We start from the raw sequence: 22,707 nt of genomic DNA on the forward strand, positions 1-22,707 counted from the left end.
TGTCCTCACCACCTGCCTCCCCCGCTGGGGGTGTCCTCACCACCTGCCTCCCCCGCTGGGGGTGTCCTCACCACCTGCCTCCCCCGCTGGGAGTGTCCTCACCACCTGCCTCCCCCGCTGGGGATGTCCTCACCACCTGCCTCCCCCGCTGGGTACTGCCACCTACCACCACCTCCTCCTGAGGAGAGACTTAACTGGTCCAGAGGAGAATGCTTGGACAAAAACAGCACAAATAAGTCTTACTCCAGGGAATCTGGAATTGGGACCGATGAAGTATTTGGTGATTCTCAAAGTGGTTGCATTTGAACTCCATGAACTTGGAGGCAGCTGGCACCTATTTTGCGTCATGTGGGTTGGGAAACAGAAAACCAGCTTTTAGGGGCATCTGGGTGGCTCAGTTGTTAAGTGTCTGCCTTTGGCTCAGGTCATGGTCCCAGGGTCCTGGGATCGAGCCCCGCATCGGGCTCCCTGCTCGGCGGGAAGCCTGCTTCTCCCTCTCCCACTCCCCCTGCTTGTGTTCCCTCTCTCGCTGTGTCTCTCTCTGTCAAATAAATAAATAAAATCTTTTTTTTTAAAAAATCAGCTTTTAGTAAAAGAGAAAAATACTGCAGAAGTGGAGAGAGAAGACCCCCACAGATTTCACAAGAGTTGTAGGGATCAAATAGGATCGTGGCTATGAAAGCCCTACAGAAGTAAAATGTGCCCTATAAAAATTAATTCACTGGGATGGGAAAGTTATTATAATAAGAAGTCCTTGTAAAGGCATGATAAGAAGCATGCAAGACAAGATGGTTGAATTAGCAAATAAAAGAACTTAGAAATGTAGTGCTCTATGCTACTGAGAATCAACACCTATTATATGGGTTAGTCAAGTATAGAAACATCATGCCGTAAGAGGTTATGTGAAAATGTGTTTTGTGGCTGAGAAAGCTTGGTAAAAACTCCAAGTCAGTCATGGTAGCCAGAATGTCTTCTCATGATTAATTGTGAAAGAAAAGAACCCAATCAACTGTGTTGAAAAGGCAGGCAGGTCCAGCATGCTGTCAAAAATTTGTTGGTGAGTTTTGAGTAGCGCCCAGGATTCTGGGCCCCCGGGCTGGTGGATAGAAGAAGGCCTGGTGCACTTGACAAGCCCGTTCTACAGTAGAGGACACATTAGCTAGGTTCTCATAACTCAGTGACACTACCCATGGGGGTATTTCGTTTCCAGGCCACCAAAGAACCTCCTGGTGTGGCTTTTCAGGTGTATTTTCTTACTGGGAAAAATAACACGCTGATCAGAAAACAGGTACTTCTGGTTCGTTTGGCAGGTGTATTTCTCTTGGTAAAAAGTGAATTGCATGGGGGTTTATGCATCCAACTCTCACAGGTCTGTTAGCTTGTAGTCCCGCAGAGCCTATCTCTGGGTTGTACCTGAGTTTCTGGACCTGCGAAGGTGAAGGTCAGGACCTCTTCCCTGAATCTACCAAATAATGACCAATTTAACAGCAAGTCAGCAGTCGCCTGGGTGGCTCAGTTGGTTAAGCGTCTGCCTTCGGCTCAGGTCATGATCCTGGAGTCCCAGGATCGAGTCCCACATCGGACTCCCTGCTCAGCGGGGAGTCTGCTTCTCCCTCTGGCCCTCCCCCCTTCTCATGTGCTCTCTCTCTCTCATTCTCTCTCTCAAATAAATAAATAAAATATTTTTAAAAAACCCAGCAAGTCAGCTGACCTTCCCCTATGTAAATGCTAATTTGTTTCAGTATAGCATCTGTAATTACTGTCACCACTGTCCATCATACCCATTTCATGTTTTCTCTTTCTCTGTCCTTCCTTACCTTTATTTCTCCCCTCTCCTCTTCCCCTCCCTCCCTTCAACCATCATTCTTCTGCTTTGATGTATCCGTGGTGTTCAGGACTCAAAAAACTGCCCCAGTGATACCTTTGGCTTCATAGGAATGTTTGCTGGACCCAGAAGATTCATATTCCTATCTACAATTTTGGGAAACTGAATATATATGTATAAATATATATTCTTATTTACCAATATAACATAATCATTAATTTTCATCTTTTATCATAGTTATCCAAATACTGAAATTTATTGTAAATGCTCATTTATAAGTCCATAAATACTACTGTCCATATAGTCTGTCTATAAAACCAATATTCTAAAAATAAAAGATGGAAGTCTTATATTAGAAATCTATGTCTGGGGGCGCCTGGGTGGCTCAGTTGGTTAAGCGACTGCCTTCGGCTCAGGTCATGATCCTGGAGTCCCGGGATCGAGTCCCGCATCGGGCTCCCTGCTCGGCAGGGAGTCTGCTTCTCCCTCAAGACCCTCCCCCCTCTCCTGCTCTCTCTCTCAAATAAATAAATAAAATCTTTAAAAAAAAAAAAAAAAAGAAATCTATGTCTGTTCACAAAGTGGCACTTATCCTGGGTATGAGAATTTGATGTTCAAGTTTTTGGAGTCTAGCACACATCTAACTTACTTGAGTTAGACCTGCTTCTAGAGTTGCCCTCTGAGTTAGGGAGTAATGTCTGAATGGCAAGTTGGACAGCTTTCACTTCATCCTGAGGTTTCATTCTACTCCACTGAATTGAGTGGATGTGCTTAGTGCTCTTTGGAGCTCGAACATCACTCTGTTAAAAAAAAAAAAAAGTAACTCATGACCAAATGCTCATGTTTATAAAATAGGAAGGAAAGAAAATCAGGTTATCATGTCACTTCAGTTTAACTCCTTAGAATACTATTATCATAAGGCATTAGGTGAAATATTTGTACAGTTTGCCTAAATATGGTTCTTTGATTAAAAGGAAAGTTTTAACCACTTTATTCCTTAGTGGATTATATAATAGTTCAAAACACAGTTGTCTTCCCTCAGAATGTATTCTATTTGGCAAATCTCAACTTACCTTTTTGTTTACCGAGAAATGAAAGACAATTTCTTCTGTTTAAAGTACGTGAAGACAGATCTGAATACATAAATATCTGACCACTATTTTGCCCGGACCTTGGATCGTCCGGGTAACTGGGTGACTGTGGGCAGCGTGGTGGACTAATTATCCCCATGGAGGGTGCACAGTAACAGGTGCAAAAGTGAGACAGGATAGGGAGTTAAGAATAATGACTAGAGGGGCGCCTGGGTGGCTCAGTCGTTAGGCGTCTGCCTTCGGCTCGGGTCATGATCCCAGGGTCCTGGGATCGAGCCCCACATCGGGCTCCCTGCTCAGTGGGGGGCCTGCTCCTCCCTCTCCCACTCCCCCTGCTTGTGTTCCCTCTCTCACTGTGTCTCTCTGTCAAATAAATAAATAAAATCTTTAAAAAAAATTTTTTTTTAATTAAAAAAAAAAAGAATAATGACTAGAAAAAGGAGAGGACACCAGATCCAAGACATACCACCTTCTCGTCCTGAAAGCCTTCATCACCTCATTATGGTTATGAAGTGACCGTGACAAACACAAGTAGCGCATCATCACAGACCATGAGAAGGAGGAGGAGGAAGAAGAAGAAAAAGAGCGAGAGAGAGGAGAAGAAAAGAATTTAGTGTGGTGTGTCTCCACAACTAAGGCAGGCAGCGATGAAATCTGGCTGTTAGAACTGTCCAATTACTAAAAAGAAGGCTTGTCCTGCACAGTGGGGACTGGTCACCAGATTCCAGAATAGTCTAGATTCCAATCAACTGCTCTCATTTAGGTTTTGTGTCCTACAGGCAACACTTTCACAATTACTGCTGTTTTTCAGGCAGCTCATCCTGATAAGCTGTGCTCGCTGGCTGCTGAGGGTAAGTAAGTGCTGTAATACTCATTGGCTTCCAGCATCAGGTCACCCTGGATAAGCGGAGTGGCCAGGCTTTGGATTTCTAACGCCGAATCAAAGCTAATCTGGCAACTCAGGAGACCGTCAACAACGCAGCAGTGCACGGAGTCCAATTTGAGACTGATTTTCTTCATCTTACTGCTGGGAAGGGAACGAGTAGGACAGCTGAGGAAGAGCGGAAGCTGGATTTATAGTCGGAGAATCTGGGTGTGACTCCACTGACTGTCACTGACTACCCCAAACCTCAGGACTTCCTTCCATCTCTCTGAGCTGGTTTTCTCTAGCAGCCAAATGAAGCTAATGCTCCCTATCTTTAAGTACTGATACAGGGTTAATGAGAGAAAACAGGTGTAAACTTCTCTTATAATGCCTAGGTCATGGTGAATCCTTACTAAATGTTTCCTGCATGAATAACTGAACGAATGAATGCAGTGCATGTCTTTTGGATGGCAGATGCATGCTAATATTCCATGTGTGACAAGACTATGCCCTGCTTCTTCCCCTCCACCCTGTTTCTGCAGGGTTTCTCTACCTTGTAAAGTGTATGTCCCACCAGCCATGAAGATATTGCTAATTACATTATTTTAAGCAGTAGACTGCTTAAAACACCCCATTGGCTTTCTATTGCATTTTTAGTAAATCCAAACTCCTCACTGTGACCCTGTGAAGCTCTGTGATCCGGCCTGCCCACCCCCTGTCATTGTCCTCTGTGCCTCAGGAGCTTGGGTTTGCCTTTCCTCTGCTGCCTTTTCTTGCTGCCTCCTTATCAGAGGAAAGGTCTTCCCTAACCACCCAGTCTCATGCCCCAAGTCTCACTATTTTCTGGTTACCACTTACCACTCTCTACTTATTTGTTACCTATTTATTATCAGTCTCCTCCCGCTGGAATATAAACCTCAAGAGAGAGTATAGATTTAGTCTATCCTAATCATAGAACAGTAACTGTCAGTAGGTATTTGCTAAATATATGAATTTAATTTTAATAGCATATTTTCTTAAAGTGTCAGTTTTTCCATTTTTCTCTATATAAAATATATTGAATCTGTTTTTGGTAATAGCCCTCCCTGCCTGCCAGGTGATAGTAGAAGCTGTGCTTGTGAAGGATCCCTGATCTACCCTCACCCCTAAACTCTAAGCACCAAGAAGGCAAAACTCCGGTTTGGTCACGGTTTGGTCTCCCCCAGTACCTAACACGTAACGTGACATGTGGAAGATGTTCAATCATTAACTGATGAATGGATGAATTACTACTTCAGTGTTTATCTAGGTGAGAATATCCTGTTCTCTTTCCTTACCAACATTTTGTTAGCGTAATTATGTTCATCTTCCCATATTCATGTGGGTTAAATAGTTTCTCTTCCAATTTTAAGCCCTATGAGGGAGCAAATAAATTCCCACTGAGAACCTGACGGTAAAGCCACCGGCGCCCCACCCCTCCCCAACACCAAGCTTACCTCATAGGTGACAGTGCATTCTACAGTCTGATTTTCCATTATTCCTACAGTCCACTTCTCCATTACAAATGGGGGCTGAAAAACAAAAGTTAGGATGGTGTAGAGCCTGCCCTGCGACAGGGCAGCTTTGAGGCCAGCTACGCCATATGCAATTGGCAAATAGGGCAATTGTTTCAAGATTATCACGGAAGTCATGTTGTTGGTTCACATGTGATTACTCACAACATGCTAATGTTTTGGGTGTTGATTTTCAGAAGACATCTTTTTCTGTAGTTATAAACAGCTAGTCTTAGTCCCATAATCTTCTCTCCTCTGATATACCACTCAGTCCTGTCATTACGTCCTCATTCATGCGAACGTTTTAAAGTATCAGTAGAAAGCTTTCTCATATTTAAGACAAAGCCTTAATACAGACCCCGATGTACCTTCCTTTGAGTGCAAGCAGTAGCTGAGTTAGTGACTTCAACAACTACTCTGCTTTTTCCCTGTATCCGGCTATCCAGCTACCAGGCTGTGCGTGCAGATGAAACCGTGGCGACATCTCCCCACTGTATTAAAACAAAGGATTAATAAAGAAGCCTATGCCTTTCAAGGGGAGAATACGTCACCCCAAAACATGTCACTTTGGCATATGTATTGTATTTTTAGCTGAAGGCCATCAAACCCCAGCAGACTCAAGAAAAACTTTTACCTCTCCTGTAACTGCCTAAAAGAATTTAGATAGGGCACCTGGCCCAGAAAGAGAGCTATTATGAGAGGTAACTTTTTATCTGAAAGACCTGTCTGCGTGGCAGGGCAAGCTTCTAATTATCAAGCATCTGCTCTTCTTATCTTCCTGTGAATTGCCTTCCTCCCCTTTGATGCCCCAGGCCCCTGGCTCATTCCTTAGCTCAGGATGGCACATGAGGCTCAACTGCCTGACTTGCTCTGGAGTCTCCTCTCTCTGGGGCTCCTGAATGTACAAAATTAAATTCTTCTCCTGTTAATCTGTCTTAGGTCCTTTTAATTAGCAGACCAGCCAAAGAACTTAGAAGGGTAGAAGGAAACTTTTTCACCCTGACACCTTGGATCCTATTTTAGTTTTGATGAAAATGGTCTTTATTATAAATGAATCTCCACTCTCTTAACCACCCTCCACCCCTTCATTCTAGCTTTAAGGTTACAAATGACCGACTGGGCTTGAGATGGGTACAAAGCACACCACGTGGTAGAGATTTAACTGGGCTCTTTTTTTTTTTTTCCTTTTCTCTTCTTTTTTAAATGAGGACTGTTATGAGTCTGTCAATGTTAAAAAGTTCTACAGATTTTGAATAGTCTGCCCAAACCCTATTTCTCCTATAATCCCAGTTAATGTTGGTGTGTGATGTTGCCGAAGATGTGCTTCTTTGGGAGTGCATATGTGGCATTATACCAGAAACACCTGTATTGGGGTTTACAACTCTACCCTGTCATTTTTGCTGTGAGCAGCTTCCTTCTGGTAGCAGGCAAGGGCTGGGATCTTACTTTTAAATGGCATAGGTTGGGGGGAACGAGCAGGCATCTGTCCAGTCTTCAAGACATCAAAACAGAGTATGTCCCAACAAAATCAGGGGAAGTTAAAACCAAGGCATAACCTTTACAGATAAATAACACCACTGAAATAACTCCCAGTTACTCAGAAGATTCCAACAATGAATATCAAATCAATCGACTTGATGAATACACTTGCAAATTCAAAGGACTTGGATGCTTAGCAATCTTATGCCTAGGAAGGAACACATTTGCAAGTCTAATGCTGTGGCTTTGAAGACTCTTCACTTCGCCACTTGTGTTTGTACCCAGGTTCTTCTTTGCTACAAAGCCCATTTTCTTCACTGAAACCAAATACACCGTTCATAGTATACTCAAGAATGGCTTCTGTGATGTTTCGAGTGACTGTCCAATGGATATCATGGTTATCTACCTGAGTTGTTGACCTTCTACTATTGAAGTCTCATATGTATCTTTTTTTCAGTATTATTGGGACAGAACTGATTTTTTTTCCATTTTGAGGAGAAGGTAAGCATTTCTCTGAGTCTGTCTTCTGTGTTTTAATGGATGTACTTCTACCACTGACTCTAAAGTAGTGAGGTATTCTCTGGCCAGAGGTGCGAACTCAAGGAAGCCAAGAAGATGTCAACAAATGCCTCATGAGTAACCTCCCCTCAGTCCTTCAAGAAATTGAAGAAAACCAAGAAAGCCTTCCTCCTTCCAAGTTTTTCAAAGTTTCAAATGACCTCAAAGTTGAGATAAATATTTTCATGATGCCACTTTCTTCCCTTTAGTAAGTGATGGAGTAAGTGTAAAGAAATAAAGAAGGAAATTTTTAAAAAAATTAAAGGACACTTTTTTTGAGGTACTTTTTAGTTCACACAGCATAAGTGGAATTTTAACAAAAAACTATTATGATCTCAATCTGCTAAATAAAATGTGCCTTTCAACAGCCAGCTTGAGGCCGAGCTGATGTGAACATCGACAAGCACAAAAGCACACTGCTGGGGGATTTTAATGTCTTTGTTTGATATCTGTGAATTCAAAAAAGCTTTTAAGCCGTAAATAGAACCCTACCTTTGTCATCTTTAAAATCTCTGCATCGGGTAGGTTAGTGTTGAATGTCACATCTTTGATGTAGGTTATTGCAATTTCATCCCCATCCATCTCCATATACATTTTCCACTTACAATCCTGGAATTAAAAGTAAAATTATAGAATTTCAGAAAGTGAAACAATTTGTTTTAGTCTCAATGTTTTATAACACATGAAGTTTTCTGAATGAAATATTATTGAAGTATTTTTTTCTTTGTTCTAAAAAAGGACGTGAAATTAAATCTCTTTATATACCAAAATAACCCCCAGTTAGTGCAGTCTTGAGACATAATTCATCAATGTAAATGTTCTGTCATAGGAGTTGCAAACTCAAAATCCTAAAGGAGCCAGGCAGATAATAAAAATGAGTAAAGCCAGGCAGTTTCATTATAGAGCCCTAAATTATAATCTTTCAAAGTAGACCCATTTAATTTACATATTAAACATTGTCAGAATATCTTTTCATTCACACAAAGAAATGTAGACTTCCCATTTTGAAATATAAGACCCTCTTGATCTAACTTCCACTTTTCCAGTATTGATGATAATATGGGCTCAAGAAATACCTCACTTTCCTCTTAACAGGAAGGATAACTGCAAACGTGATATATGGTGACTGATAACTGGCCCATGTGTTGGGGAGTTTTGGGAAGGTTAGGACATGGGGGGTCTAAAGGGCATCTGCCCTAAAGGGACAGCCACCACTCAACTTCTGTTGATTGTCCCCATGTGGGAATCGGAGGTCAGTCTTGCTAGGTCCTTTGAGGTTTCTTGAAAAGCTGGCTATCTGGATTTTTATGTGAAACCTCTAGATTTTTTAAATGATGTTAATTAAATTTTCAGTAAAACCACTCTGTAGTGAAAAAGTGCTCTACATCATTAGGGGAATGTGAAATAAAATGTCACCACAATGAGATACCACTGTATGCCCACCAAATGGCTAAGATTGATAACATCAAATGTTGGCCAGGATTTGGAGGTACTGGATTGCTAGTGGAAGTGTAAATGGTACAGTCACTTTGGGGAAGTTTTGGCAATTTACTATAAGCATATAGCTGCATGTATAAACGTAACATCTACTCGATGACCCAGAAATTCAACTCCTAGGTATTTACCCAAGAGGAATGAAAAAAGACTTGCACAGTGTTGTTCTGAGCAGCTTTGTCATAATAGCCAACCCCCCTTCCCCCCAAACAAAACAAAACCCTGGACGCCGGCCAAGTGTTCATCCTTAGGAGAATGGACAAACTGTGATATATTTGTAGAATGGAATGTTACTCAGCAATACAAAGGAACAAATCACTGATGCATGCAACAACATGGATAAATCTCAAACACTATAGTGAGTGAAAGAAGTCTCACACAAAAAAAGAACATACTAAGGATTCCGTTTATATGACATTCTAGAACAGATAAAAACAATCTATGGTGGAAAACATTCAGAAAAGGGGTTGCTTCTGCAGATGGGGATTGACTGGGAAGGGGCATGACAAGACTTTCTGGGGATGCTAATACTCTGTTCACAGGCGTTTGGGTTACATAGGCATATGCACTTGTCAAGACTCAGCGAATATATACTTAAGATGTGTGTACTTCTTACTGAACTCCAGCATACTGACGTATTTAGGAGGAAGCGTACTTATGTCTGCAAGTTACTTTGAAATGCATCAAAAAAATAAAGATTGCTATATATGGCTAGTGTAATAGATGGACAGATATGTGATAAGGCAAGTAGAATAAAATGTTAATGGCTGAATCTAGGAGGTGTGTACAGGAGGGTTCACTATAAATATCTTTTAACTTTGCTGAGTAATTTAATAAGAACGTGGGGGGACAAACACTGTGTGTGCAATTAAAAGGAAAAATAAGCCATGTCTTTGCACCAAACTGGACCCCTGGACCATAAATTCACCTTCTCTCATGTTATTTGAAGAATGAAGGATTCTGAGAGGTTAAGGATAATGTACCGAGCACCTTACATGCTGAAACTAGAAAATGCTCTCATAGGAGTAGACCTGGAATGTCTCCTGAGCAGGCTCAGACAAAATTATTATGGAAAAACACTAACAAAGAGGCTGTTGAAAACCTGTTGGCTTCAACAGAAAGCTGGGGGAGCTCAGTGTTTTAGGAAAGCTTCTAGACAAATTGCAGAACCAAGCAGGGCCCATGCCTGAGGGGAGTGACCCTCTTTGCCCAACCACATTCACAAGATGGAGAGCCAATTAGTGAAGGAAAAGATCTATTCAGTAACGTGAAAACTGAGCTCTTGGCCAACATAAGTCAAATTAGTCGCTCAGAATGGACAAATCTCTCAGTATTTCCTTGTTTTGGAGTCACTGCTGCCCGGGCAACGTGGGCCCTGAGATAACTGGGCAGGATAATGACAGCAGTCATGATTGCTCTTCTCTGAAATGGCAAGCGCCTCCTCAAGCAGTGGCTAGAATAAAAAAGCCCTAGAAAAGATGAATTTTACTTAAATCTTTTCCTTTCGCCTGTCCAGTTTTGGAATTGAGTCAAATTACAAGGGAAAGACCTCAGGTTGTGTGGAAATGCCCAATTCTCTCTGCTCCACTCTCCTACCCGACAGCCCAAGAACTCTCCTTGACCTCAGGCCCGTGATCAGACCCTCCTGTGCACAGGCTCAGAGCGGCTCTCTGTTGAGAAGGGGCTGACAGGTGGGAACTCACATTTGTGGACTGCTTCATCTGCTCCTGGCATGCTGCTGGGTGCTTAGATGGTGCTGTTTTGTTTGATATCCACAATAACCCTGCAGGTTAGGTTTATTTTCCCCTTAGGTGAGGAAAAAGAAGGCTCAGATAAGTAAGGAACTTTCCCAGGGCTTCCTGGCCAGTGAGTGGTGGAGGTGGGATTATGATAGCGCAAGGCTGCCTGGCTCCAAAGTTGGAGGAGCTACCAAGAGGGAAGGACAGGGGCGCCTGGGTGGCTCCCACTCGTTAAGCGTCTGCCTTCGGCTCAGGTCATGGTCCCGGGGTCCTGGGATCGAGCCCCGCATGGGGCTCTCTGTTCGGCCGGGAAGCCTGCTTCTCCCTCTCCCACTCCCCCTGCTTGTGTTCCCTCTCTAGCTGTCTCTCTCTCTCTCTCTGTCAAATAAATAAAATAAAATCTTTAAAAAAAAAAAAAAAAGAGGGAAGGACAGTTGGGAGGGGTGGCAGGATGTACTCCCTGGATGGTTTTCAGAGCTCCACAATGGGACCAGGTATCAACAACAGGCAAGTGGGAGAAGGACCAGAAAAGATTTTGCTAATACAACCAAAAAGGCAAGTGGTGACAGGTCCTCCCCTGCAGCAACTGCTTGCCTGGTCCCCAGAGTGCAACTTGGAAAAACAAGGATCCCCGTAATAGGGTTACAGACCTTTTACTTTTCGAAATGTTTTCTCTTATCTGAAAGAAAGGCTTTTACCTGAACCATAAAAGATAGTGCAGAAGCAATAAAACGATACTCAAAGGCATTGTAAGACAAGGGGGGCATTATCCATTTCATTAAATTACAAAGCTGGGTGGGAAAGGAAAAGAATATGCAGTGTTCACCTAAATTATTAACTTAATCTGTCAGTGCCCTGACATAATTGCTAGGTTTTTTTCAGGGCATCTATGATTTCATCGTTGCCTAGTTAAGAAAAGTAACCCATAAATAAAGTCATGGAATTCTTTAAATTCTGCTCAATTTCTTATTACCCTCAGGTATTCCTGGCATTTTTGCTACACATTGAGTCATTAAGTTGTCAATGAGCATTGCTCTCAACTACCAGGATTTAAACAAGGTACTGAATTCCACAGGACCCAACTGAGACAGAACGCCATGTAACGAGTTCTCAACCAATCGATCATTGAAAAGGTTTTCGTAACAGGAAGGTGAATTAAATCATCGATAACATCACTAGAAGTAACAACTCCGCATATTTATGAGCCTAATATAGAATCTTACATGCAAAATTGCTACCTTTTCCGTTTCTTGGTAGTGGTAGGGACCAGGTAGTGGGAATGTGGGCCCAGATTTAAAAACCATTCACTTTTACCAGGGTGAACTATTGATTTTGGCTTGATATGAGTGACAGAAATGTGGGTATTGATTTTTGAATCGGAAACATTCAAGAGTCACTGTGGATGTCTTGAGAACAACTCTCAATCCTGACAGGCAGAAATCAAAAGCAGACAACTCTGTATTCTCAGAGCCCATGGGGGCCTCAACGGACTCCTTTTCCAAAACCATTGCACCCCTGGCAGTCTCAGATGGCCCCGTTCCTTTCTCATTTGGTTTAAAGTGTTGATGATAATTGTTAAGATAGAAATAATATAGAAAAGGAGTACACATTAAGCCGTTACTGGGGGAGTAGCAGGGCGTGAAAGAGGACAGTTGAAAGTCCAACTCTCTGAGCTTGAATCCCAGTTTTGTCACTCCCCCCCCCCCCCCAACCTTAGCCAATATACAACCTGTTTGAATCTCGGTGTTTTTTATACACAAGTGGGTTGTTGTGTTGTGTGAAGATGAAATGAGATAATGTAAATAAAGTACTCAGCACAGTGCCAGAGCCAAATGAGGAGCTTGGAAAGGAGCAATTATAATTATGGTTACCAATATTAGTCCCCAGCACAGCTCCAATGAGTTTATCAGACTAGCCGGCCCACCGTCCAGCAACCATCTAAGATTGGGACTGGGCCAGAAGTTGAGTGCACAGTACAGCTTGTTTAGAAAAGGGATCCGGCCAGAGCAGGCAGGCTGGGTCAGAGCATATTACTTGGGCAGGAGTTTGGGGACCCAGAGGGTACTGAATAAGTCTGGTGCCAAGGGAATTATCAGTGTTGCAAAAAAGAAGAGGGTGTGGCCAGTAGCAACATAACAAGGACTGGTCTTATGAAATAAATAGAAGAGGGAAGAAACTTGTATATTCTGACACAGATGGATTATGTAACATCAGTTCTGCCCTTTCCCGAGTCCACAGATCCTAATGCAGCCCTATCAGGGGGAGCCAGCGGATGTCTGGAGGACAATGGCTATGAGATGTGATTGACAGCCCGAGAGACCCGTCTTGCCGAGGAAACCGAAGCAGACAGAGATGAGGTAATTTGAGCAAGATCACACAGACAGCAAGGGGTGGAGTTCAGACTTGATCCTCAGTGGTCTCTTGGCTGCTGTAACAAGCGGGTTGCCAAAGCCTCAGTCTTTTCTGAATCCTGAACTCTTCCTTGTTATGGGTTAACAAAAGTAAGAATTACAGTACAGAGGAGTTCCGTCTTCCGAAAGCAACAAACAGTCCAGATTATCTTGGTAAATTCCTTTGTAAGTCTCCATGGCAGAGACTGAAATACCGGGTCTCTAGTAAGTCCAACATAACCTACTTTCCCTCCCTTATTGACAAAGACCCTTCCTTGTTAAAAATGCAGATGCTGCCATTCCACTGTCTGCTCCTTTCCTTGATTGATCGGGTCAGTATTTGGAATCACCAGCACTTTCCTCCAGCCCTGGCTTAGGCTGTGTGTCTAGGCATGACTTCCACTCTCCAAACCAGAAACAACCCGCTCCCACCTAGTTGCACAAGTGGATCGTGCAGACAGGTCTGACCACGGTGGATTTTTATTTCATAGCTAGATTCCCACCCAAGAGAACGTTCTCACTATTCAAATTTCTATCTTGATGCACATTTCGAGGGAATGCTACTACTAATCAGTAGGAAAAAGGCACTGGCCAGGAGCAGTGCTGGGCCCTGGGATGTTCTTTGCTTTGAATAGCAAAACATGGCCATCCAAACCTTTCCACTAACTGGATTATCTGCCTCTCAATGCAAATCTACGAGAAATGAATGGAATTTTGTTGGGAAGAGGGGAGTTTTTTGCATTTGAAACTGATGAAAAGAATGACAGTGCTGTTGGGTGCCCAGGATATGTATTATTTATCTGGGCAGCTGCTGAAATACCTGGATAATTTTAGAAGCAAGTGTGGTTAATGGAGGAGGAGAAAGCATTCCATTTGCACCACTTCTGTATTGCCAATTATGTTAAAAATTTTTCTGAATTAAGGTTACTGGCCAAGTAAAACAGAAACTCTTAACACTGTGAAGACAAAATCCTAAACAACACTCAGTTAATGCTAGATTAAGTATCACTTTGTGAGAAATCACTATTACATTCTTTGCAAGCTGTTTAAAATTCTTTGGAGTTCCAAGCTAGTACAAGTGATGCCAAACACAGATATCCCTTCTCCCTCCCACAAAAAAAAAAGAAGGGAGGGAGTACAAAGAAATGATCCATATAGAGGTAAATTTTACAAATAGAAAAAGGGATTGAAGATAGCACAGAAATTAACTTTAAATATTGTTTCAAGTTCTGGGCAGTTCAGAGACAACAGTCAATCGATGGCTCACTCTCTCTCTCTTGCTCTTTCTGTTTTCCTACCAAAATTTTATTGGAAATGTGAACACCATAGATAAATCTTAAAAAATTTTGGGCCAAGATTTTTCAGGACATTTCAGAAAGAAACAGACCCCACATTAGGCTTTCAGGTTCCTACAGATCACTTCTACCTGAAGACTACAGACAAAAAAAAATTTTGATGGATTTTTTTATTGAGGTGGTGCATACTTTGCAAACAGTAAAATGCACAGATTTTTACGTACACCAGTCAATGAATTCTGACAACTGTATGCACCAGCGTAACCACCCAAACTAGATATGCCCACTACCCTAGAAAGTTTACTCATGTCCCTTCCCAGCGGATGCTCCCCGCACAAGTGGAGGTGCCCACTCTTCCCATTTCTGTCACCACAGATTCATTTTGCCTGCTCTAGAACCTGACCAAATTGGAACTTTACAGGAAACACTTGTATTTGTTTGGCTTCTTTCACTCGGCATGGTGGTTTTGAGATTTGTCCATGTTACTTAATCCCTTCCAGCCTTACTCTGTTGTAGATAGCCCTATCTCCATTTTACAGATGAGTAGACTGAGGCTCAGAAAAACGCAGAGATTTGCGGCAATGTCACTTAGCTGCGCCGGGGCTGGGACTTAGGTCCTGGGCATACCTTGTCTAATGGTAAAGACACTGAGTTTTAAAATCCCACCTCCGTCTCCACCTCCCCCCGCCCCCCAACCACGGATGGAGAAAAAGCAAAATCACCAGACATTGCTCAGGATTCTAGCAGAGAGGCCCCTCCACCTCAGAAAGGCCTGTACGGAGGAAACATTTTAAAATGTAAAATAGAGGTCGGAATAAACTTTTTAAGATTCAAGAGGGGGAGAAAGGGAGACAGTCTCCTAGCAGGTGACTGTTGGAAAATGTAAGAAGTAACGTAAGATGAAATAAAAATGCGGTAGAACTGTTGGTCATGCCGGTATTAAAAGTAGTAAGATGTTGATGATTTAGGCCTCCGGAGGCTCCTTTACATGCGTTGCTATTATGTAGCTCAGCTGCTGAAACCTGCTGTTTTAAAGGCAGGAGAGTGGAACATCCCGTGAAAGCACCTGGGTTATTTATCATTATGGATAACCCCACTACTCTCTATTTTATTATGCCGCCTTTAAAAAGAAGATAATGCAAGTACGGTTCATTTGCTTCTCTTCTTTATCTATACGGTGTCATGACCCACCACGGCTTTGTCCCACGAGATCGGTTTTTCAACCAAAAAGAAACCCACAAGAAGCTCTCCCTAAAAATTCCATTAATAACCTCTTTCAGCGCGTATAGGTTGCAGGGTCTGGAACTCAGAATGTTTTAATCTCTTCAGCAAAACAATGTCTCATAATGATGTACAGGACTATTGCTGTACTGATGAAGAATCATACATAATTCAGCACCTTTCACTTGGCACCACTGTGATGTCCTCATTAGCCGTGGCTCACAGTGTCTGTCAGATGGTGTCCATGCGAACGCAGGCATTATATTGTCTTTGAGAAGTGCAGCTGCTTCCATGACACTCTGCCAGTATATAAAAACATGACGCCGGTTTGTTTTATTTAGTGCTCAACCTTCCAGTTTGTAAAAACAAGGCTGACACAGAGCCTGACATGAGGCAGTGGAAATAATTAGCTCTCATTTTCTCAGCCTTCTATTTCCTTCTCCCCGCTGTGTTCTCTTTCCACTAAACCACCACATGTCAGTCGGAATGGGAGGCAATTAGCGGGCTCATTTCAGTCCCCACAACTGTGCTGAAAAGAAAGTATTTATGATGGCACAATGAACAGCTGAAAGATTAAATAACATTTGCCTTTTGAAAAGAAAATGACTTCTAGCTAAATGGGCAATTTTTGATTATTCTCAAACAAGCTTAGAGTAGTTGGTTTTTAAAATACAAGAAAGGAAAATGAGTCATTTTTAGGTGAAAGAATCAAATAAAACTTGACACAGTAATGCAAATAACTGATGTTTTATTGCAAAATATGTAAATGCGTTATACCCTTAACAATGGCTTGTGTCTAAGGTCAGGGCAGATTGGTGCCAACTAGACACCAGTAGAGATAAGGTTGTTACATTGCCTTTTGGGGGCTTGTTATTGGAGTTATATATGAAAAAGGGATTTTAGGGATGATGTTAAAGTGAAAGAAATCAAGTGAGACATACTTTCATATGATGCATGGCACACTTGACTACCTGAAATGGTTCAGATGTTAGCTGACATGTTTAGAAAGGGCTTTTCGTTTTAGGGTTTTTTTGTTTTGTTTTTTGTTTTTTTTTTACTCTATTTAGAATTGGAAGGCACTAGGTATTCATCTTGGGGAAAAAAATAGTAAGTCTTGCTATTGATATTTGAATAATTAAGAATCTATTCTCAAGACTGGGTTTCTTAACCAATATAGAAGGTGTTCTAGCTTACCTAATTACTGCATGAGCTTTTTTTAAATGCAGGCAAATGGGCTGCAAATTGACTTTTCCCCAGGACACTCAAAATATAAAAACAGTTTTTCTGACTGCTAAATTCTCCTCCCTTCCCATGACTTCAGAGGTGATGCCAAAAATTATGACTTTTGAAAAAAGAAAAAAAAAAACAAAAACCCACAACACTGGCCTAGTTAGTAGGCATTATTTACCAGTTGAGCTGTTCTCAGCCCAAATCCTGGTGTCCAGGATTGATACAGTTGTCCTACATCTTTGCTTTTCCAATGCAGTGCTTTTCATTTCATTTCAAATAATCAGTCCCTGTTACAGTTGATTATTCTCAAGACCTAATTTTTGGTTCAGAAAACACAAGTTACTGTGAGTTATCAAGGTCTTCTCTCTGCAGTGATCCTCAATGGCTTTGGAAAATCTGCTTCTAAAAGCAGAGATGTCGTCTCTTATGACGGAACATTTTAAAAAGACAATCACAAATTTACATTTTGTTTCTCTGTCTCCATAAGGCTATTCCACTCTTTACAAACTCAAATCCTAATTTTTGATTCATACAATATGGTCAGTCTATCTATATGAACCAATGGCAACCCACGAAAACCTCAGCCAACTATATATTCACTAGGAAACTAGGATTCACTAGGAGCTCTCTGTGAGCTAATTACACATATTATTACAGCTGGAAACCAACAATAATGTGTCACGTAGTCAAACCTGTGTTTTATCATGTATGCTTCCGTGCTGTTCATTTTTTAAAAGGAATTCAGGGTCTTGATTAAGAAGACCACAAGTGATCCAGTCACGGCGTACTGGAGCTGCCCTCACGAGATGGTTGCTCAAACCTCTTCCCAACCTGGGCGCCTGGGTGGCTCAGTTGGCTAAGCGACTGCCTTCGGCTCAGGTCATGATCCTGGAGTCCCGGGATCGAGTCCCGCATCGGGCTCCCTGCTCGGCAGGGAGTCTGCTTCTCCCTCTGACCCTCCCCCCTCTCATGCTCTCTCTCTCTCATTCTCTCTGTCTCAAATAAATAAATAAAATCTTAAAAAAAAAAAAAAAAAAACCCTCTTCCCAACCTCAAGTTCGGTGGCATCAGACTGGTAACCTGAAATTGGCCATGGTAAAAATATTTGTACCATAGCGATCTGCAAACTCTACAAGTCAGGGCTGTTTTCTCCCATGGTTAGACATTTTCTGGTGTGCCATTTCTACATGTGACTACGAGTCTATCAGCAAGTATGTACTGAGCGGTTCTGCTCTGGCTCCGTAGGCAGCGGCTTGACCCATTTGGGGAAGCATAGCCCCATTGCGATTAGAAATGTGGAGCAAGTCACGCAGTCATATTCTGAGCTGCATTTGCTCCTTTGCAGTCAATTAAAAGCTGTATTTCTTATAGAACCCTTCTACTGCAAGCTCATATACTCAGGCACACCAACACGTATGTGTACATATATTTTTTCCCCTGAAAAATAGTCGATCATGGGAAATAAACTTCCTTCCACTGCATTTTTAATAAATGCAAGATATAGCAAAGTAAAGTACTGTGTGTAGCTGTTCTGAAATTTACAAAAAGTGTTGGCTTTTTACTTCCTTACAAAATCCTTTTCTTTGGGCCCTGTTATTTTATTCATGTTTATCTATCCATTTATAAAAATTACACAATAGGGGGAAAAAAAGCCCTATTTGACAGTTTTTTATATTTACAGTACTCTGAGAAAGGGCCTGGAGATTCAATTAAGTTTATTAAATGCAACATTTTATAAGTGATCCACTAATAAAGACCTAAAAGCACAATAGTAGGTGGGAAGTCTTTGTAAAAAGCAGGGCTTCTAACCTCTAGGTGAAACAATCAGAGAAGCACAACTATTGACTGAATTGCTCCTGGTGAGGTGTGGGAGAAGGGGCCCAGGTGCTGCCTGTCACGCGTGTGGCAGGAGCCAGAGGGCCAGGGCGGACAGAAAAAGCCTTCCGCTCTGATGGGGGCCTATTTGAAGGCTTCAACACCTTCAAAACGTTCCTCTCACTTCCCCATTCACTTGCTCCTTCAGAATTCCGCTCAGAAGAAAATCCGAAGTGGTAGTCCTCTCGTAGGAACTACCAGAGTCCAGACACCTGTCTCTCTTTTGCGGTCCGCTGGAGCCAGGATGCTGGGAGAGATGGGGTGTTGCTTCCCAGGCTCCCCCCACCGACTGTCATGGCTTTCAACTTAGACCCACTAGTTTTGCGCCTCACTGGGGAGAAGGAGGGAAGTAGGACTCGAGGGGCAAAGTCGGTGACTGTCCAGCACGCACAAGGAATGCACGACTCCCCAGATAGTTCCTTCGTAGCCCTGTTTTTGAATTTTTTTTTTTTTTAAGATTTTATTTATTCATTTGAAACAGAGAGATAGAGCGAGAGCATGAGCAGGGGAGAGGCAGAGGGCAAGGGAGAAGCAGGCTCCCCGCCGAGTCAGGAGCCAGACATGGGGCTCGATCCCGGGACTCCGGGATCATGACCTGAGCCGAAGGCAGATGCTTAACCATCTGAGCCACCCAGGAGCCCCCTGTTTTTGAATTTTTAAGACAGTCTCAGAAAGTTTCTTGGTGAGAAAACTGCTGGGTGATTTGATAGTTTATTCCTTGACAATTTGAGAATCAATATTCTTTTTTTTTTTTTTTTTTTAAGATTTTATGTGTCAGAGAGAGAGAGAGAGCACAAGCAGGGCGAGTGGCAGGCAGAGAGCGAGGGAGAAGCAGGCTCCCCACTGAGCAGGGAGCCCGACGCGGGACTCCATCCCAGGACCCTGGGATCATGACCTGAGCCGAAGGCAGGCGCTTAACGACTGAGCCACCCAGGCGCCCCCAGAATCAATATTCTTGACTGGCGAGTTTATACGAGATATAATAATAAACTCTATGGAGCTGAATATGTCAGTAAAAAAGGGTGGTTGCCACCCTGGAGGGGGCGGAGCATGGAGCTGAGATTCTGGAAGCCTTTTGCCTTCTGTGCCAAGTCGAAGAAGGCCTTAGATGACAAAACACAAGGCAGTTCCCACACACACACACAAAAAGTGGTAATTTAGTATTAAGTGATCCCCCCAAATTATCTTTTTTATTACCAATATGCCCATTTTGGGGGAGTATGACACAGTGGTTGAGTCCTTAGACTGGATCTGCCCCTAAATTGGTGGGGCCTCTGGGTAAGGAATTTTACCTCTCCCTTCCTCAGTTCCTCCTGGACAGTGATACAGGGATGACGCTCCCTGGGACGGTGACTTGTAACAATTAAACGAGAAAAATGTTTGTAAAGCACTTACCACACTATCTGGCAGAGGTATGAAATAATAATCATCATCAAGCATTTTAAGCCTGAGCATGGGAAAATTTTGAGCTGAGAAAGACCCCATTTCTGCCAATTCCACTGGCACAACTTGAAGTTGCCTCAACATATAGCATTATTTAAATTAATAATTTATTCTTTAGAATAGGTCAAATACATGAGTAAAACCATTCTCACTTATTGTCAATTTAAATTGCCAATGAAACCTTTGGTCCAGTCGTATTTTCCCTGCTAGTTTGTCCTACAAAGGAGAGAGAAAAAGCCTACTTCATTTGTGTGAGAATTCTCCAAGTATGTATGGGGCTTTAGCCTGCTGAGGTCCTGCTCTCCAGAGGGTGTGGCAGGAAGACGGATCACAGCAAGGCGTCTCCAAGTGGCACTGAGCCACTCTAGCTGGCATACAGGCACTCAGATGTGAATGGCTGTCCTCAGTTGAGCAAATCAACCTCACTTTTGTGCCAGAATCCATCTGGTTGTAAAATGAGGCTAAAAAAAAAAAAGAATTGTATCTGAATTCTTAGAACAAAAGGCTGACAGGTCTTACAACGAAAGGCTTTTTCCTCTACATGTATTTGTATATTTGTGTCCAAGGTCATATTTTCTTTCTCTCCTCCTAGTAGGCCAGTTACTAAAACAACATACCAATTTTAAGTGGTCGTTGAGCTGGTAGGCCTTCTCAGATGCAATGGGAAAATGTAGCTCTCATTTTCATGATAAAGTCACTGTCCTATATTATTCCCAGTGGCTGTAATTAGAACGCATTTTTCATTTGTAAAAGAAAAGGCGAAATGGTCAAGCAGATCTCCCTGCTATGCAGGCCCAGGTTTGGAGAGAGCTTGCAAAGCGCCAGTGTCCTCTTGTAACTATTTGAGTCATGGAAAGGCTTCACCTTTTCTGTGAAGATGGGTTTATGAGAACTCAGTTAGTTGGGATTTTATTTATTTATTTATTTGTTTGTTTGTTTATTTATTTAAAAGATTTTATTGATTTATTTGACAGAGAGAGACACAGCGAGAGAGGGAACACAAGCAGGGGGAGTGGGAGAGGGAGAAGGAGAAGCAGGCTTCCCGCCGAACAGGGAGCCCAACGCAGGCCTCGATCCCAGGACCCTGGGATCATGACCTGAGCCGAAGGCAGACGCTTAACGACTGAGCCACCCAGGCGCCCCTCAGTTAGTTGGGATTTTGAGGATGTCTTTTTTTTTCTTGGGTTCCACCTTTAAAGGTCAAGGTAAAAAGGTTTTCATGTGGGGACTTGGAATTTCAATTCAAAGCACATTTTTGGGAAAATGTTTCATGATGCTGGGGTACACATATAGGCTAGCATGACTAGGTAGTTTAGAACTGGACAGTAATTTATTCTAGGATTATTTTATGAAAATTTACAGATGGCTTAAATATCTTGGGTCAGGTATGAGAGCTAACACATGTTTAAGAAGGAGGTAATGATAACGATGTAATTTCTGGTCTGAGCTCTGTCCTCGCCTCACCTAAGGCTGCTCACACATTTCCTCTTGCTGTTTCCTCATCAATGATGGCAACACTGTACCTTCCGCATCTCACAGAAATGCCAGGGGGATAAATGAGATGACATTTATGAAATAACCTGAGCTCTTTAGAAAGAAGTACTCTCTAAGCATCAGCTTTAAATACTATATTCAGGAAATCATTTGCAAATGACCATGAACCTCTTCAAGTCTCGTTTCAAAACTCACCCCTTCCAAAAAAGCTTTTCCTGGTTGACCTCATCCATTCCAGTCACTTCTTTATACTTTTAGCACCAGGGCATCACATCCACTTTGTACATTTCACTCTTGATCTATTACATTATAATATCGTCTGTCCAGCTGCCCACACTGGAAACCTCGGTACCATCCTGGCTCCTCCCTTCCACCCCCCCACCCCCATTTCCAGCGGGTGACCCAGGCTGATCAGTTCTGTCTCGGAGTCCTTGGACTCGTGGCACTTCCATGGCATTGCCATCACCTCCTCTCCTCGGCCCCTTTAACCAGGTTGTCTGCATTTCCCGCTCCCAATCTTTCTCATGTTAGTTAGCCTGGTCCTTTCCAGTTCATCCTCCCCTGTGCTGCTGAGAGCTATCTCTTAAAACCTGATCCCATCTACTCCCTGCTTAAAACTCTTTAAACTCCTTGGTTTAGCACTGAAGATAGCTCTCTCACTGGTTGCCAGCCACTGTTCTGGCCTTAACTCTCACCGCACTAGTCCACTGGCTTCACGCCAAGTCCCAGAGGCAGTGCCGCTCAAGGTGAGTTGTGAGGTCCCATAGGAACTAGCCCAAAGAAGAGCTCCCTGTGTGTTCGTGGCTTTGGGTTTCTGAGCTTTTGCATATGCTATTCCTTTTGCCTTCCTCGTCTTCTCCCTACCGAATAATTCCGAATGGTTTTAAAATTTTAGTTGAAGCCTCACTTCTACCAAAAAGACCTTAAGATCCTCTCTGACCCCTCTCTGCATCTGCTTTCAATGCACATCCAGTGTGCTTCCATTGAATGATGTGCTTGATGTTGTAAAAAAAAAAAAATAAAAAAAAAAAATGCACCATTCTGTACTACAACCATTCATGATCTTGTCTGTTTCTTCCAATTCTTCTTGCAAGTCAGAGACTATGCTTTTTGATTTTGTATTCTGGCCATCTTGCATAGAGCCAGGTCCTCAGTAAATGTCTGCTGAATGCATGG

At 42.6% G+C, this 22,707-nt stretch overlaps 1 protein-coding gene across 5 annotated transcripts in view; it reads right to left on the minus strand.

Moving 5' to 3' along the window:
* The window catches only part of MAP3K20 (mitogen-activated protein kinase kinase kinase 20), a 186,570-nt gene that overhangs the window by 7,255 nt on the left and 156,608 nt on the right, over nucleotides 1–22,707 (minus strand). For all 5 annotated transcript variants that reach the window (XM_035007745.1, XM_035007744.1, XM_035007746.1 and 2 more), the window contains 3 exons: nucleotides 7,843–7,959; nucleotides 5,257–5,331; nucleotides 2,475–2,625 (listed from right to left, as the gene is read on the minus strand). In XM_035007745.1, the coding sequence (XP_034863636.1) occupies nucleotides 2,475–2,625; nucleotides 5,257–5,331; nucleotides 7,843–7,959 (343 nt within the window). The remainder of the gene's footprint in view (nucleotides 1–2,474; nucleotides 2,626–5,256; nucleotides 5,332–7,842; nucleotides 7,960–22,707) is intronic.

The sequence above is a fragment of the Mirounga leonina genome, unplaced genomic scaffold, assembly GCF_011800145.1.
Source record: "Mirounga leonina isolate KUSES-001 unplaced genomic scaffold, KU_Mleo_1.0 Mir_151, whole genome shotgun sequence".
NCBI classification, from domain to species: Eukaryota; Metazoa; Chordata; class Mammalia; order Carnivora; family Phocidae; genus Mirounga; species Mirounga leonina.